Here is a 15,489-nt window from a genome sequence, read left to right as displayed (position 1 = left end):
TTTAATTTGGGAATTCCATATAATTTATTTTTAGAATTCGCTTAGCAGCTCTAAGCTAATTCTTCATAAATATATCTTGCATAAAAAAATCTAATTAGAAGTTAGTTTCCTACGACTAGAACGCAACCAAGACATGGCAAGATTAAAATGAAAAAATGACAGTTCATTTTAGTGACACTGTCATGTAGACAGTTAAGCCTTATCTATGGTTTCACAATGCAAGAACATAGACAAAAATATAGATTTTCTTCGGATATGGCCGCTGTATCGGCAATACAACATCTGCAATGTTTTGTAAATTCATTTTTATAAAATGAATAAGGTGTTTTTTATTTATGTATAGTGATTAACGGACCGTGTACAGTGCTGTGATATTTGTAATGGATGCAGAGAACGAGTACGAAATTAAGAGAGTTCGTGATGCAATTCAAACGATAGAGACTATCCAGTCCATGATCGACGTTTCAGCTGATAGACTCGAGGGTTTACGGACGCAATGCTCGACGAGCGCCGAGCTGACACAGCAGGAGATCCGGACCCTGGAGGTAGGGGAGCTAACCTTTACTACTGTATGTACATACAAGGGAAATAAGCAATGCCCTTGAAAGTATTATGCCGAGAGCCCGGGATTCAAGGACTTTGCTGCACTCAAGGACTGGGGTGAATAGTTCATTGCCGTTGTGGAAATCGTTGCCGTACGCGCGCGCCGCTCCCTCTCACCTTGAATGTTTACTTGTTTTATTTCACGCTATCAAAACTGTACCAGTTATTATTTTTCTCGCCGATTTGATTTCTGGTGCCGCTATTTGGTCTTTAAATTAATTCTAACTTGAAACTAGAAGCGTAACATTTAAAAATGCTATCAAGCCTTCTTTTTATGTTTATTCATGTTATTTCAATTGTAATGTTTTAAACATTTGAATGAGAGAATGCATTCTTTAGGAGAGAGTGTATGTTGCCAGCTCTGTAATAAATAGCTTTAAATGTACAGTTAATACTGTTTTACACAGCTTCTAATACAATAAGTAGCTGTGGAATGTAACTTTTCAGTTTGAGACACAGAGAAAGTTATATATTTAGCATCATAACCTCTGAAACACTTGTGCCTCAAATCAATATTGCAAACTTTAACCTTTATCAAGTAACAGGTAGCAATATTGAGATTTAGATGATGGTTGCACTATGTTTAGACAATCACTCTACCTTCAGTTAAGTTGATTATGGTTTGAGATGATATATATATTTAGCAGAAAACCTAAAAATATGACAATTGAAAAAAAATACATAATTATACTTAATGGTTAAAGTTTTGAAGAATTTTGTAGTTATTTAATAAATGCCAACTTGATGATTACTATTGATATTGATAAAAACTTATTATTTAAAGGTCAAGTTACTTTTTCTTCTATATTTTGTAAGGTCACATTTTTTTTTTAATATTTCAAAGAATATTATTGAATAGAGAATATTATTTCAAAGAATATTATAAACATTTTCTAAAACCAAATATTGATTTCCTCAAGTTCAAAAATTATCTAATTGAAATTCTTATTAAGGAAACTAAATGTTATTTCATAATAATAGCACAAGAATCACAAGAACATGACACACACAATATTTATACACGATAATTTGTCATGAAGAGCGATGGCAATGTCTCACCACTGCTATAACATTATCAACAATGGTCCCGGTGTAACGCCAAGTGATTCAATGCTAATGCGGCTCTACTGATTGAACTCATATCAATTCAATTAAATAACTGTCTGATATGGCTCCATTAATAGGTCTGTAGACAGATTTGATGAAGTTATTACATTTGAAATGCTGTCTTGATATATGTATATTAGAAGTTAGTTAAGTGTAGATTAGAAGTTAGTTAGTTCTAATGAAAATTTTATTGTTTTTAGATATTTTTAGTGTGTGGGAAGTGTGTCTTGTAAAAGACAATTCAAAGGGCTTGAAGTTGGTGCGTTGTGTTTTTTTTTATACGGCATTCAGCTTCTGTTTACTTCTGTTGTAAATTTTATTATGAAGCTGTACTGTAAAGGAAGCCCAATACCAATTATTTTTTCTAAATCTAGATTGAGGTTGAAACATCCTTTTTAACTTCCTTACTATTGATAGCAACAAAAAACTACCTACTTAATATTATAATTTCCAAACTAGTTTTTACCACATGAGTGAGGTGTGACTCATAATCAAATACACTCAAAACATGATTGTGTAAGAGCTTACTATTATCTTGATAAATTGTTTACTATTCATTTCTATTCTTTCTCTATATAGGTATGTTTTTAATCTGTTTGCTGCTTTACAAATATTCACCACAGCACATTTTGGTGGTATTTTAGACCCTTTGCAATTTAACTAGGATCAAATCAGGCTACATTTGATCCTAGTTAAATTGCAAAGGGTGTGAATCATGGAATGATTTGGGGGAGACCTTTGCATACACACCTTGGACACAAGAGGCTTGATATAAAAAATATTACCTGGACAGATAAAGCAATAGATCGAAGAATGGAATAGAGGCATTTGCCCTGCTGTGGGTTATGTCTAAATTTAAATGAATGCAGTAAAATATGTGTTCTTTTAATTGATTTTTTATTTACTTAAACTGCTATATTATCACAGCAACCTGTATGTACTACATAAGTCTGCAGTTAGACACACTTGATACAATGTTTACGATGATTATTTATTTACCTGGCTTGCCTGTTGACAAAACTTGTTTACAATTTAACAATCTTACATTAAATTGTTTTCACAAATAATTGTAAGCTGTTACTTGCAGTCAAATGGTTATTTACTAAGATTTGTATAAAAATATGAAGGTGGTGACATTTGCCCTTTAACAACCATATGTGTTTATTTTGTTTATGGAATACTTTTTATAAATGACATGCTTTTGAAGTAACGAAAAAGCCACCCTAGCTTATATTCTCCTTTGAATGGTTAATTCTCATAATGTATTATCAAGTGGATATAAAAAGTAGTCATTCAGTATATGTTTCAAAAATATCTTATCATGTTCTCAAGTTAAAAAAGTGATTACCGTTTTTTTTTTTTACATAAAGGTACTGCCTATTAAGGCCTATATCACTACATCCTACCATATGGTAAACATTATTCCTTGTATTAATACAACATTTTGTTTTGACATCCGCAGGGCAAGCTGGTGAAGCACTTCTCCCGTCAACTGGTGATCAAGGCCAGCTTCGGTGAGGAGCTGCGGCGAGAGCTCGGCGACGTGCCGTGCCTCGCGCAATGGCTCAGGGTAGTTGGACTTACCCCTGACTCTATAGAGGTAAGTAATACAAAACTATGAACTTCAACAGATATTTCAATTAAACAATAGTTTTGATGGGTAACTTAACATGATTGTTAATAGTCGTTCAAATTTTGCTATTATAAAATAAAACGTTTAATTTTAGCCAGAAATGAAATGTCCATTTGTACCTGTCAATTCCATAGTTTATCAGGTATGCAAAAAATCTTACATTCTTAATGTATCGTGTATATTCCCGGTACCCCAGGCGGTATGTTCCCGCGTGGCGACGTTGGAGTCACTGCAGGAGCGCTCCGACCACGAGATGCGCGCGTTACTGGCGGGCGCGCGCGACGAGGAGGTACTGCGGCTGTGTCGCGCCATGCAGCGGCTGCGGACTTATATAGGTACGCCGTAGTAAGAAGTACTATTGTTTCTGTCATTATTTACGTATTACTTGGTCAGCCAATAATTTTTTAGGGGGGAAAAAAAAATAACAGAAAAAAATGGCCAAAAATTGCAAAAGGGAGAGGAGAAGGGGGGAGGCCTTTGCCCAGCAATGGGATCTAAAACGGCTGCATAAAAGAAAAAACTATTTTTAAACTTCAGGTTTCTCTCTCAACCCTAACCACTTCTTGCGATTCTCTCCCTGTTAGTTCTATAATGATGTATATGTTTGTATGTCCAGAGGCGCTGGGTCGCGGCGAGGCGGGCGCGGAGCTGCAGCTGTTCTGGGACTCGTGGGAGCGCGGGGTGCGCGCCTCGCCGCGCGCGCCCCGCGCCAGGCACAACCACGACCACCCGCACAACAAGAAAGGTCACTATCACTCCGTTGTAGCACTTTATAACGTCTTTGAAGATCCCTAGACAAGCTCGGAGATTGGCTCTTAATATGTTCACTACATGGATTCGATCGCCGCATAGTACAAGAAAAAGAAAGAATAGTCTCGCCAATCGTTTTACCAAGCAAAAAGAAGCCTAGTAGAGCAATATGCGTGTTCGTATCTATAACATGTGAAACTCTTTTTCAGAATACACGAACTCATCAGTGACTTGATTTCAGGTGGAAAATCTCCCCCCACGCCCGTAGCTAAAAGAAAATCAAACACGACCCTCCCTCCTCCCGCAGCACTGACGAAGTCACGGTCGCATGAATCCCAGCTGTCTGTCAGACCAGACGCATCAGATCTCAGGTAGTTACCACATCAAAGTAATATACCTACTTAAGTAAATTTCATAGATATTGCAGTCATCAAATGTGTAATGATAATTTTAGTAAGATGTGGTTGTATGTCCTCAGCGACAACAGCCAGTCGTCAGCGCTGGGCGCGGCGGAGGCGGGCGGCGAGGGCGGCGCGGGCTCCGTCCCCGGCTCCCCGCGACACGAGCCCGCGCCCGAGCCCGAGCCCGACCTCACGCCGCAACACCGCCCGCCGCACAACTACAACCACCATGTAAGTACACACACTCACTAGCAACACGTGTTACAACATATAATCTGCAGCTTCTACACTCGCTACATTTAGATGCTAGAAGATTTTTTGCCTACTTAATATAATAACGTAATTCTGTATTTAAGCACTATTTAGCACAAAGCCGCCACTTATCTAATCGAGTCACTCGAAACTTTTTGACTAGCTTAAATTCTCACCTCGCATGTTGTGTACGTAAGCTTTTTGTTGAAAATGTCCGATCCGGTTTTGACACGGGCGAATGACGAGTCATGTCCGATGAGCAGCCAGTAAGGGGCGGGGGACGCGCGTCGAGTACGGTAGGGGGCGGCAGGGTGCGGGCAGTGAGCACGTGTTGCATTCCCAAGGCGCGGGGCGGGGCGCGGGGCGGGGCGCGGGGCGGGGCGGGGCGCGGGGCGGGGCGGCTGGCGCGGCTGCTGGCGCTGCCGCTGCTGCTGGGCTGCGCGTGCGCGCGGCCCGCCCCGCGCCCGCGCTGTAGCGTGTGTGTGCCGCAGGGGGCGGCGGCCGCGCCGCGCTCGCCGCGCACGCCCACCGTGTCGCGCTGCATGGCGCACGACATCGCGCACCGCTTCACCAAGACCTTCAACATGATCGCCACCTGCGACTACTGCGACAAGCAGATGCTCTTCGGCTCCGGCCTCAAGTGCAAGGAGTGCAAGTTCAAGTGCCACAGGTACGTATCACGACACGAAGTATATCCACAATCCTCTCACCGACGACGTCTATTGCTCCATTGCTTAAAAATTACGAAAAGAAAGTTTTAACTTTTTATACCTCGGCTTATACTTTATCACTGAATACAAAAGTAAAATAAGTGAACTACACAGAATTTGACCAAATTCTATTCTTTTGCAGAGACTGCGAAAGTAAAGTACCTCCTTCGTGCGGCCTACCGCCTGAATTTGTTGACGCTTTCAAAGAAAAGTTTCACAAAGATGGTAAGTACATATCAAAATGTTGAACAGAGGTTCCCAAACTCTTTCCGCGTCGACCACTTTCTGAATGTAAATGGATCTCATAGTATCGGATAAAAAGTATAGTATGGGTTGAGGAGGTCAGATAGGCAGTCGCTCCTTGTAAAACACTGGTACTTAGCTGAAACCGGTTGGACTGGTAGCCGACCCCAACATAGTTGGGAAAAGGCTAGGCCAATGATGATGAGTATCGGTTAAAAAGCTTATGAAATGAAGGTGGAAGTGACTTCACCATATGCTGAGGGCTAACACTAAATCCAGCCCTTATCTATTCTTGCCATTGCCTGTGTGTTCTGTAACCCCAGGAGATCCACCTGGACCACCTTATGGAACACGGACCTAGAGCCACGATTTAAACTAAAAATATAAATTTCCGCTCGACGCTGTCTCATTTTTACAACGCCCAAAATCCTGCTTTAGCATAATCACAGTTGTGTCTATTGTGTTGTGCCCCCAGGCGGCTACTACGCGTACGTGTCCCCGCTGCCGGGTCGCGGCGCGGGCTTCCTGTCGTCGCTGACGCACCGCCGCCGACATCACGCGCCGCCCGCCGCGCATCACTCGGTATGTACCATACACTTCTACTAACTACAACCTAAACTAGACAAAAGATATAATATTAAGTCCGTAGCTCTGACCAGTAAATGAAAATAGACGAGTATTATTTTCACTGTCAAAGAAATGAAATGAATCTTAATCGGGGTTCCTTAACTCGTTTAACCTAAAATGTACTCAATGATGACTTTTGAAAATACATATCATTTGAAAACAATGTAACTGACATCATTAAATCTTTTGCTTTTTGCCTTGCGATAAATTTTGTTGTTTTTCTATCGATAGATTACTTTCTCAGCCTAGTCACTAAGTAGACGGATTCAAAATTTAGTAATACTTCCAAATCCCTGTATTTGAAGTAAACATACCGTGTGTGTCCTGCAGCCGTACCTGGAGCGCGGCGCGGGCGCGGGCGGGCCGGACTCGTCGTCCAACACGTCGTCGTGCAACAGCTCGACGCCGTCCTCCCCCGCGCTGGCGCCGCCACTCACGCCCCACCACCACCTGCACCACCCGCCCACCACCAAGCAGCAGTTCCACTTCCCAGGTAACTACCACTACACATATACATTTTACGTCATCTCAATTTTAAAATTTAACTATAATACATATTTGCAACGATGATTTTTGTATAAAAATGAGCCCAATTACTGACGGCCAGGTACCTATCTGTCTATCCGTGCGTCAACAGGCTGTATCTCATGAAGCGTGATAGCTAGACGGACTGGAAAAATCAAATGATCTTTCATGAAACATCGTCGAAAATGAATCCTTGCTAGATGTAGACTTCTAGATAGATAAACTCTGACTAATTAATAGATCTTACGTACTTACTAAATCTGTCGATGAATAATTTAAGAACGATACTTTCTCTTTTTGTTAAGTAGAACTAAAGCCAGTGGTGTCTAGTCCTAACCACGTGACGATACAGTCGCCGGCGAGACAGCACGACAATAAGGAAGACCTCACCGCCAGCGTAAAAAGTGGTGAGTAATTTGTATGATGTATGTAGTACAAGCTTTTTATATTAAATTTAGCATTAATTAGTATCAAATAAAATGTTACTTTTAAAATCATAACCGACAATTGTTAGGGTCGGCTTCCAGTATAACTGGATACTGCTAAGTACAAGTGTTTTTCAAGGAGCGACTGCCTATCTGACCTCCAACCCCGTGGTTAGACTGGTTGTCAGACTTTCAGGCTTCTGGCAACCTGTAACGAGCTTCCTAGTCTTCTTCTTCTTATACATATAAATTAATTGCTGTTCGTTAGTCTCATTAAAATTCGAGAACGGCCTAACCGATTTGTCTTATTCTAAAGTCTTGAAATATTCGTGAAATTCCAGGGAAGGTTTTAACGGTGAGAAAATATGAAAAATTGCGGCAAAGACCAAAAAAAAACATAAACTGTAAAATTTCCACGAGACCAAGTACTGCACACGCGGGTGAAACCGCGGGAAACAGCTAGTCTTATCGTAGTAGTATGATATTCAGAATATTTATGTAGTAGTATGTTGTCCAGGCGACAGTTCCCGCTGCGTGTCGCTGTCGGGCTCGGGCAGTACGGACAGCGGCGGCTGCGGGCGCGGGGACTCGCTCGACCTGCACAACAAGCACCCCGACGAGCGCTGGCCGAGGCAGAATAGCGTGAGTATTGTTATTACCTATTTTTGTTCAACTGCAGGGAAAAGGGATTTCCTCTCTCAAACTCAAGTTTAAACTACATTTTTGTCTACATCTTTTTGACGTCTAGTTCTGCTTTAATCTAAATATTATTTATTGTACACCATGGAACTGCAGCAGTGATGCTTAAAGCATACAGTGTTAGGGTACAATGGCGGTCTTACCAGCGTTTCTTGTGTGCCAGAGGAGAAGAAACGGCTCAATAAACTCAACAGCTTTATTTTTTTCTCTTTCCATTCATATTATCCCCGTCTATGATTTTTATTTTCTTCCCTGGTGACTTTCTATACTTTATAAATCAACAATAATGTAGGTGGAGGTTACTAGCTCCAATCAGAAAACTTGACATCTCCAAAATAATTTTTATTGCAATATTTCTACAAGAAAAATTAGTTTCATAAAACCCAATCGTAAGTTTAAATAATTATTATTATCTACAATATAAAGTTTCCTGAAAGCTCATGTGACAGGTTTAATGATAGGCATGTAATGACCCTCGCATTGCGGCGGCCATTATTGTAGATAACGCGGGAACCAGACTCCGATAACACTCTGTATACACTGATACACCAACGCTATTGTTTAGACGCATTCGTTGTTTAAAAGCTGTACAGTAATAAAGTCAATAAATTGGAGTACGGGGGTTTCTTAAATTGTTGATTCGTTGACAAGTGTGTTGCAGTATAATATTTGATAGTTTGGTGAATTTTGTTGTTGTTCGTGAAAGTTTGTTAAATATGTCCATATTTGTACGGAGAAGGAGGCTTTTTGAAGAAGTTTGTATTCTGACATCAATTTTTGACTGAGCTTTTGTTTAATACTGCTTTTTTGGTGTATAATATCGTCTTAATTGTTTTTTTTTTTTATAAAAACGACTCCCGCATTAAGGAATTTAATCCTTATGTGGCGGGGTGTTTCACAAACATACAAATCACGTGCACGACGACACCCAGACACAGAATAAGTATTCCTGGATCACTCAAAAGCTTGTCCTACGTGAGGATCGAACCCGCGACACGACGCGCACAGTGGGTTTAGCGTGGTGATCTCAACTACTCGACTATCCACGCATTTATTTTATGTGTTGGCATAACTAATTTGAATTGTATAGTTACCGAATTTTTCTTTTTATGAGGAATGCTTGTCCTGAGTCTGGGTGTCTTTGTGCGATACATGGATTAAATTCTTTACAGCGGGATTCGTTTCAAATAATATCGAAGAAAAGTCGAAAGTCTTTGCCATAAGTACTCCAACCCCTACCGTATTGATTAATTTTAACATAAATTATTTCCTTTAATACCCTCGTCCGTGTTTCCACCAGTTATCGATGAAGGAGTGGGACATCCCGTACGACGAGCTGAAGCTGTTCGAGGTGATAGGCACGGGGCGCTTCGGCACGGTGTTCCGCGGCAGCTGGCACGGCGCCGTCGCCGTCAAGGTGCTGCACGTGCTCAGCGACGACTGCGTGCCGCTCGACACCTTCAAGCATGAGGTGAGCGACACACGCACTGGTCGAGGTGATAGCCAGGCTAGGCAGGCTAAGCGCTTCATAGTCCGGTGAAGCAGTCCAAGATACCGTAGAGCGGCAGAACACAAAAAAAGTCGTTTGTTTGAATTGTCTGCTTATTTCTAATTTTAAATCGTCAGAAGCATCATCAAGCTTCCTTGTTACATTGGGTGCAGCAGATTAATTGACTGCATATATGGATAACTGGTACTAACCTATTAATTTGCGGATCTCTGCATAAGAAAGGTCTTTATATGATGCAAAAATATTTGTTGGTTTCGTCTATGTGCATGTCATTTGAATTTCTGTGAAACCCCTTGTGTCACAAGGAATAAATTCCTAAGTGCCGAAATAGTTTGGAAAACCTACTTATAATGTAATAATAATATCTAAGGATTTTTAAGTCATTGCAGTTCCCCTAAATCACTTAACTCAATACGAACAATGTTATTTAATTCTGTAATGTCCCGCAGGTGGCGACATTCCGTAAGACCCGTCACGAGAACCTAGTTCTGTTCATGGGCGCGTGCATGAAGCCGCCGCGACTCGCCATCGTCACCTCGCTGTGTAAGGGAATGACGCTCTACACGCACATCCATCTCAGGAAAGACAAGTTCACCGCCAACAAAAGTGTTATTGTCGCGCAACAGATATCACAGGTTAGAGGAAATTGGTTAACTAAATAAGGTTTAATAGAGAGATGTCTTTGATAAGAAAAGGTATTTGGAAAAAAAAATATCCATGCCAGTGTAGTAAGGGGATAAGTTTGTTTAAAAGGAGAGTAATTTTAGTTTATGTAAATGTGACGTGTATTTAAAACTAAAAGATAATAGGGATTAATGGACTCTATATCCGGTTTTCGAGACTTCGAACCGTAACGACCATTCAAGTTTTGTTGGCGTCCTCTTCCCAAAACTACACTAGATAAAAGTATACTGTGCCGAAACTTGTAGGTATCAAAAGCTTTGTTCCTTGTCAGGGTATGGGCTACCTGCACGCGCGCGGCATCATCCACAAAGACCTGAAAACAAAGAACATATTCCTTGAGAACGGCAAGGTGGTCATCACGGACTTCGGCCTCTTTAGTGTCACTAAACTCTGTTTTGGGAACAAGTTGGTGCAAAGGTTAGTGCTACACTATCATTATTTTTATAAATATGTTTTACATTTTGTTTGAAAGTGGAATAAAACTAAAGGAGAAGATCTTTCAATAAGCAATTTCTTGTCACAAGGTAGGACGCAACATCACACATAGAAAAAAGTAATTTACATTGCAGGCACAAAATTTTGCTTATTATGATTATAGTATGTTTCCCGCTATGTTTATTATTCTATTTTTTTACTTTACTTTTACTATTTTTTTATATATTTGCTAGTGCTATTGAATCTGATGTGTATTATGATTAACCTCCACGCGATGCTGTTGCGCAGCGTCCGCGGCGACAGCCTGGGCATCCCGGCGGGCTGGCTGTGCTACCTGGCGCCCGAGCTGTGTCGCGCGCTCACGCCGCACGCCTCGCTGCACCTGCCCTTCTCCAAGGCCACCGACGTCTATGCCTTCGGGTACGTACACGCTACGCGAAATCATGACCGTCCGTATGACAGTCAGAGGATGGTCAAAGCAAGTGAAAAATAAAACTGCGTCTTGATGCAATATAAGTTAAATAATAATTTAAATACAATTATTTTGATCAAAATGAATACATCTTGTATTTATCGTATATCTTTTCATAGGACGGTATGGTACGAGCTCCTCTGCGGCGAGTATCCCTTCAAGAGTCAACCCCCAGAAGCCGTCATCTGGCAGGTCGGCAAGGGCGTCAAACAGTCGCTAGCGAATATGCAGGCATCTAGAGATATCAAGGTAAGTCGTGTTTAAAATTAGTGTTATATGTTGTTCTAGTTTTGCCCCCTTTATGAAGATCGCAGTAATTACTATACGAGCTGCGAACTACACCTTGCAAATTTCAGTCCAGATCAATATCGAAGGGTACTCATCTTGATGTAAATCTAGTTCCACCCCCTGAGTAATAACGTCCGCGCTCCCCAGGACATCCTGATGCTGTGCTGGTCGTACCGCAGCGCGGAGCGGCCGGACTTCCCGCACCTGCTGAGCACGCTGCAGAAGCTGCCCCGCAAGCGGCTGGCGCGCTCGCCCAGCCACCCCGTGCACCTGTCGCGCTCCGCAGACTCCGTGTTCTGAGCCCGCCCCGCGCCAGCGCTCTGCGTCAGGCCCTAACGCCGCAGCCACACCACACTATATACAAGCGGCTGGCGGGAGAATCGTATTATTTCCCTATCCTTACATAAATTCCATAGTGAAACGTTTCTTTTAACCCATCAAAACGCGTTAAACGTTTACTGCGGCAGATTGGGTGTGGAAAACGCCAGTCTTCGAATACCGTGCCTATAGTTTTCGGGCTGCGGTAAATATTGAGTGATAGAAATGTCACGTGCAAAGTCATGACTAAGATATATGATTAATCACTGACATCAGCACACAAGGGTCGCGAAGTAGCAAGCGGGGTGCAAATCAGAATTGAAGTTAAAAAAAAACAGTAAATGTCTTGCTCTTCAAAATGTACTATATAGTTTTAAAATCTGTCTTGTGAGTGGAGCATTCGTAGTAACTTTTTAAAATTTTATTTTTAAACATCCGATCATATAAAGTTTTGAAGTATCAATAAGTTCGTCGTATTAAGGTAGAGACAAACGGTTCTTTTTTACGCAACGTATGCAACGCATGCCGTGTCTAATATATAGCAAATAAGCGTGGTGAAACTTAAGACAATCGAAAGGTTATTTAACAAAACCAAGAGTCCACACGTGTATTGCATACATTACGTAGGTGGAGTCACATCATCTCTACCTTACTCTCGTGGCCTACCACAGCGACACTCACAAGTCCAACCGACTCCGGCGTAAAACGTAGATGTTAACTATTTATATCATCTTTATATTTTGAATTGTTACAATTATTTCTCTTCGACAAACCGGGAGGACAGTTTTGGTATAACTTATTCTTAAGTATTCGGATGCTTATGATTGTATTTGTATATTTTAATTAAGTTATTTATTTATTGAATCGATGATGTAAACGAAAAATGACGCGTAATAATAATTTATTAAGTGAATAGTATTAATTAATTGTTAACGAATTAGTTTAGCGCTTACATAGCGGTCGGTGACGCATTCACAGTTATCAATGAATTGAATTTAGATTGTGAAAGCGCACCATCTCACCGCTGAGTCGCTGCGAGTTGCCCAAATTATTGTAACGTAAAAAGACAACTACCTTAATTGTTCTCCCAGTTTGCACACGACATATAACAAGAAACTATTTGTTATATACTGTATAACATAACAAACGGGTAACTTTGATACTTAGTGTAACATTTATAAATTAAATGTAAATTATGTTAATAAAACGTCTATTGTAAGTAAACAATCTTGATCTCTAATTAATCGATAGAATAAATTATATTTTCGTAATTAAAATAATAATTAATTAAAGTAAAAAAAAATGAAAAAATGTGTGAAAATGACTGCTTTGTTGATAGAATGTAAATATTTGTACAGTGTTACGATTTTGCTGTGATTCAGGATTGTCCAAGTCAAGTATCAAAAACGTTTTGAGCACATTTCTGAAAGAAGTTATCGAAAATATGTAAAATGTTTGAAAAAAAAGTACGTAAGAGAAAGCTAAGCGTAAGAGTATCATTTTTACATTCTATAATATGAATAAAACACTTTCAAAATTCTACTGTCCAGAGTTTATAGGAAAACTATAATAATAATTAGACCAGACCTTACTTTGAAATGTGCTTAAAATGGCAATGGACAGTCGAAGTTAGTGCACTTATCTTTGGTTCACACGATTCAGTAATGACACTTCAAAACGTAAAAGTATGTCAAGGTATTTATTGATCCATGCCATCACTGTAAATATACTTCCAAAGTAATTGTAAAAATGATTGTTTTAAAAAATGAATGTAGATTATCATATTTGTGAAAATTGAACAAACTGTTTTATATTGACTTCTTAAACATTGAAATAATATTATGTTTAAAGATGTTATAATGTGAATATATTTTATGATGATTTACCATTTATTATGGAACAAAAGTGTACTTATATCGCAGCAGGTGTAGACATATTAAGTTATCACTCACATAAATAGACTTCCATGGTAGCAATAAAACCTATTATTTAAGGGACCATACAAACTCTATTTTAAATATTGTAGTAGTGTGTAGAGCCGACAATCAAGGTATATAATTTCAGAATGTTTATTTAATCAATTTAGTAGAATTTTATATGTAACATGGCATCACACTATTTGAAATGGCAAATGTAAATTAGCTGCGCTTACTGTCTTACAAATCTGAGTTCTTCCACCTATGATCATTCAAATATAAACCTTATCGCGATTTGATAAGTTTTTATTTATAACTAACATGTTGTATTATATTGAGTGCTAGCTAGAAATAAATTGTTGTTTTATAACAAAGCTAAAGATCAGTGCATTAAAACATTCAGTCTTTATTCTAGGCTAAGAGTTGACATGTTTCATACCTACATTATTTTTACAGGTAATTAAATCTTCTACGATAGTCCCCGACACACGAATTTATTTGATATTAAAATATTATAGCGACAGTTTATTTAATGTAAATCAAGATTTTAGAAATAGCTATTGAGATTGTTGAAGTTATTTATTACTTTCATTAATAATTGTAACATGTGTTCTTTGATACAATCCCTTTGGGAGAATAGTTTTTGTTAAATTTATGTAAAGTTCACGCAAATTATTTCGGTTGCTGTTCGCTTATAACATCTATAACTAAATAAGAAAAGCTAATCAGAATCAGAATTGTATAAATCGTTAAAAAGCCTTGGGTAGTTTTGTTCTCTTTCAAATTACAAACAAAAAAATATTAACTTGAATAGTCTCAATACCTTGAAAAAAAAAATACAAAATTGTTGTGTAAATAAAAAATATAACATTCCTTTTCGTAGGTTGTTGAGATTTAAAACTTGATAGTTACTAATCAAGCTGTAGGTACCTACATCAGTTTGTATCTTTTTAAAAGTTACCACTTTCTTGTAATGTTGCTAAGAGGCTTAACATTAGACTAGGCTGATTCAATATCATGTTGATGATTGTAATGGGTTTGGATTTGTCTGTTATTTCTCTTAGAAAGCAGTTTTATTTTATAAGACCTTTCTTTATTTCTTTTCTTTTCCTGTGTTCAAGTTTTCTTTATTATTCTTGTCAAAATTGTTTGCTGTTCATTACATACTTGTCCATTACTATCTTACTTCCTTTAAAGTCATGGAATACGCTACTGATAGCTATTTCTAAACCCATTACCAATAAGTCAACAAGGAAAAAATTATCATTTAAAATGAAAAAAGGAAAAATAACAGCTCATTATTTTATTGTTTACTAAATTATTGTTGTAAAGGAAAATTGTTCTGGTCAGTCGACTCCTATTATGTTAGCTGTAATATACGGTGATGACGTCTCGCAACTTGTACATAAGAAAAACGCGGGACGTCCGCTATTTGTAATATCTATTTATTAGAAATGAACAATGGTTGGAATGCAGATGGATGTAGTTTTACATTATGTATTGAGATTTGAAATGATTAGGTTAGTTGCATTTGCCAAAATAAATTTCCCAATCACTGTTTTCTATTGTTTTATTAATACTGGTATCCACATTAACCTCTTCAACTAAAATGTTACCTGGATTTGCAATAATAATTTATCCAGTATCATTGATCCAACAAAATAATTTTGAAATTCAATAAATAAGAAGTAAATTAGAAAAACTGAGTCGAGTCCTGCGAGTCGAACTCGCGACATTCAGTACAAAGGGAGAAAAAAATCTAAAGTAGACATCCTTAAGACTCGTCTTGCCAACAGTTGCTATGTGCATGACTTGTGATAATCATCTGACAATATCAACTTTTAGTATCATATGAGTTGCAGCCTGATAAAAGATACACAGTGGTAATAGG

At 38.9% G+C, this 15,489-nt stretch overlaps 1 protein-coding gene across 2 annotated transcripts; it reads left to right on the top strand.

Annotated features, from left to right (window-relative positions):
* Nucleotides 1-214: 214 nt before the first annotated feature.
* On the top strand, nucleotides 215-15,158 carry LOC113501750 (kinase suppressor of Ras 2). Of its 2 annotated transcripts, none has more exons than XM_026882974.1 (18): nucleotides 215-545; nucleotides 3,173-3,310; nucleotides 3,540-3,678; nucleotides 3,960-4,088; nucleotides 4,335-4,464; nucleotides 4,572-4,725; nucleotides 5,238-5,416; nucleotides 5,599-5,681; nucleotides 6,175-6,281; nucleotides 6,657-6,819; nucleotides 7,160-7,258; nucleotides 7,794-7,918; nucleotides 9,276-9,446; nucleotides 9,935-10,120; nucleotides 10,441-10,586; nucleotides 10,893-11,024; nucleotides 11,196-11,325; nucleotides 11,512-15,158. In XM_026882974.1, exons 1-18 carry the CDS (start codon nucleotides 381-383, stop codon nucleotides 11,662-11,664), a joined length of 2,529 nt encoding a protein of 842 aa, XP_026738775.1. In that variant the 5' UTR covers nucleotides 215-380; the 3' UTR covers nucleotides 11,665-15,158. The 2 variants fall into 2 exon arrangements, with proteins under 2 accessions (XP_026738775.1, XP_026738774.1); XM_026882973.1 differs by having other exon boundaries at nucleotides 7,157-7,258.
* Nucleotides 15,159-15,489: the final 331 nt, after the last annotated feature.

Source organism: Trichoplusia ni, chromosome 16, assembly GCF_003590095.1.
Source record: "Trichoplusia ni isolate ovarian cell line Hi5 chromosome 16, tn1, whole genome shotgun sequence".
Lineage (NCBI taxonomy): Eukaryota > Metazoa > Arthropoda > Insecta > Lepidoptera > Noctuidae > Trichoplusia > Trichoplusia ni.
This window is presented reverse-complemented; position numbering and strand designations above follow the sequence as displayed.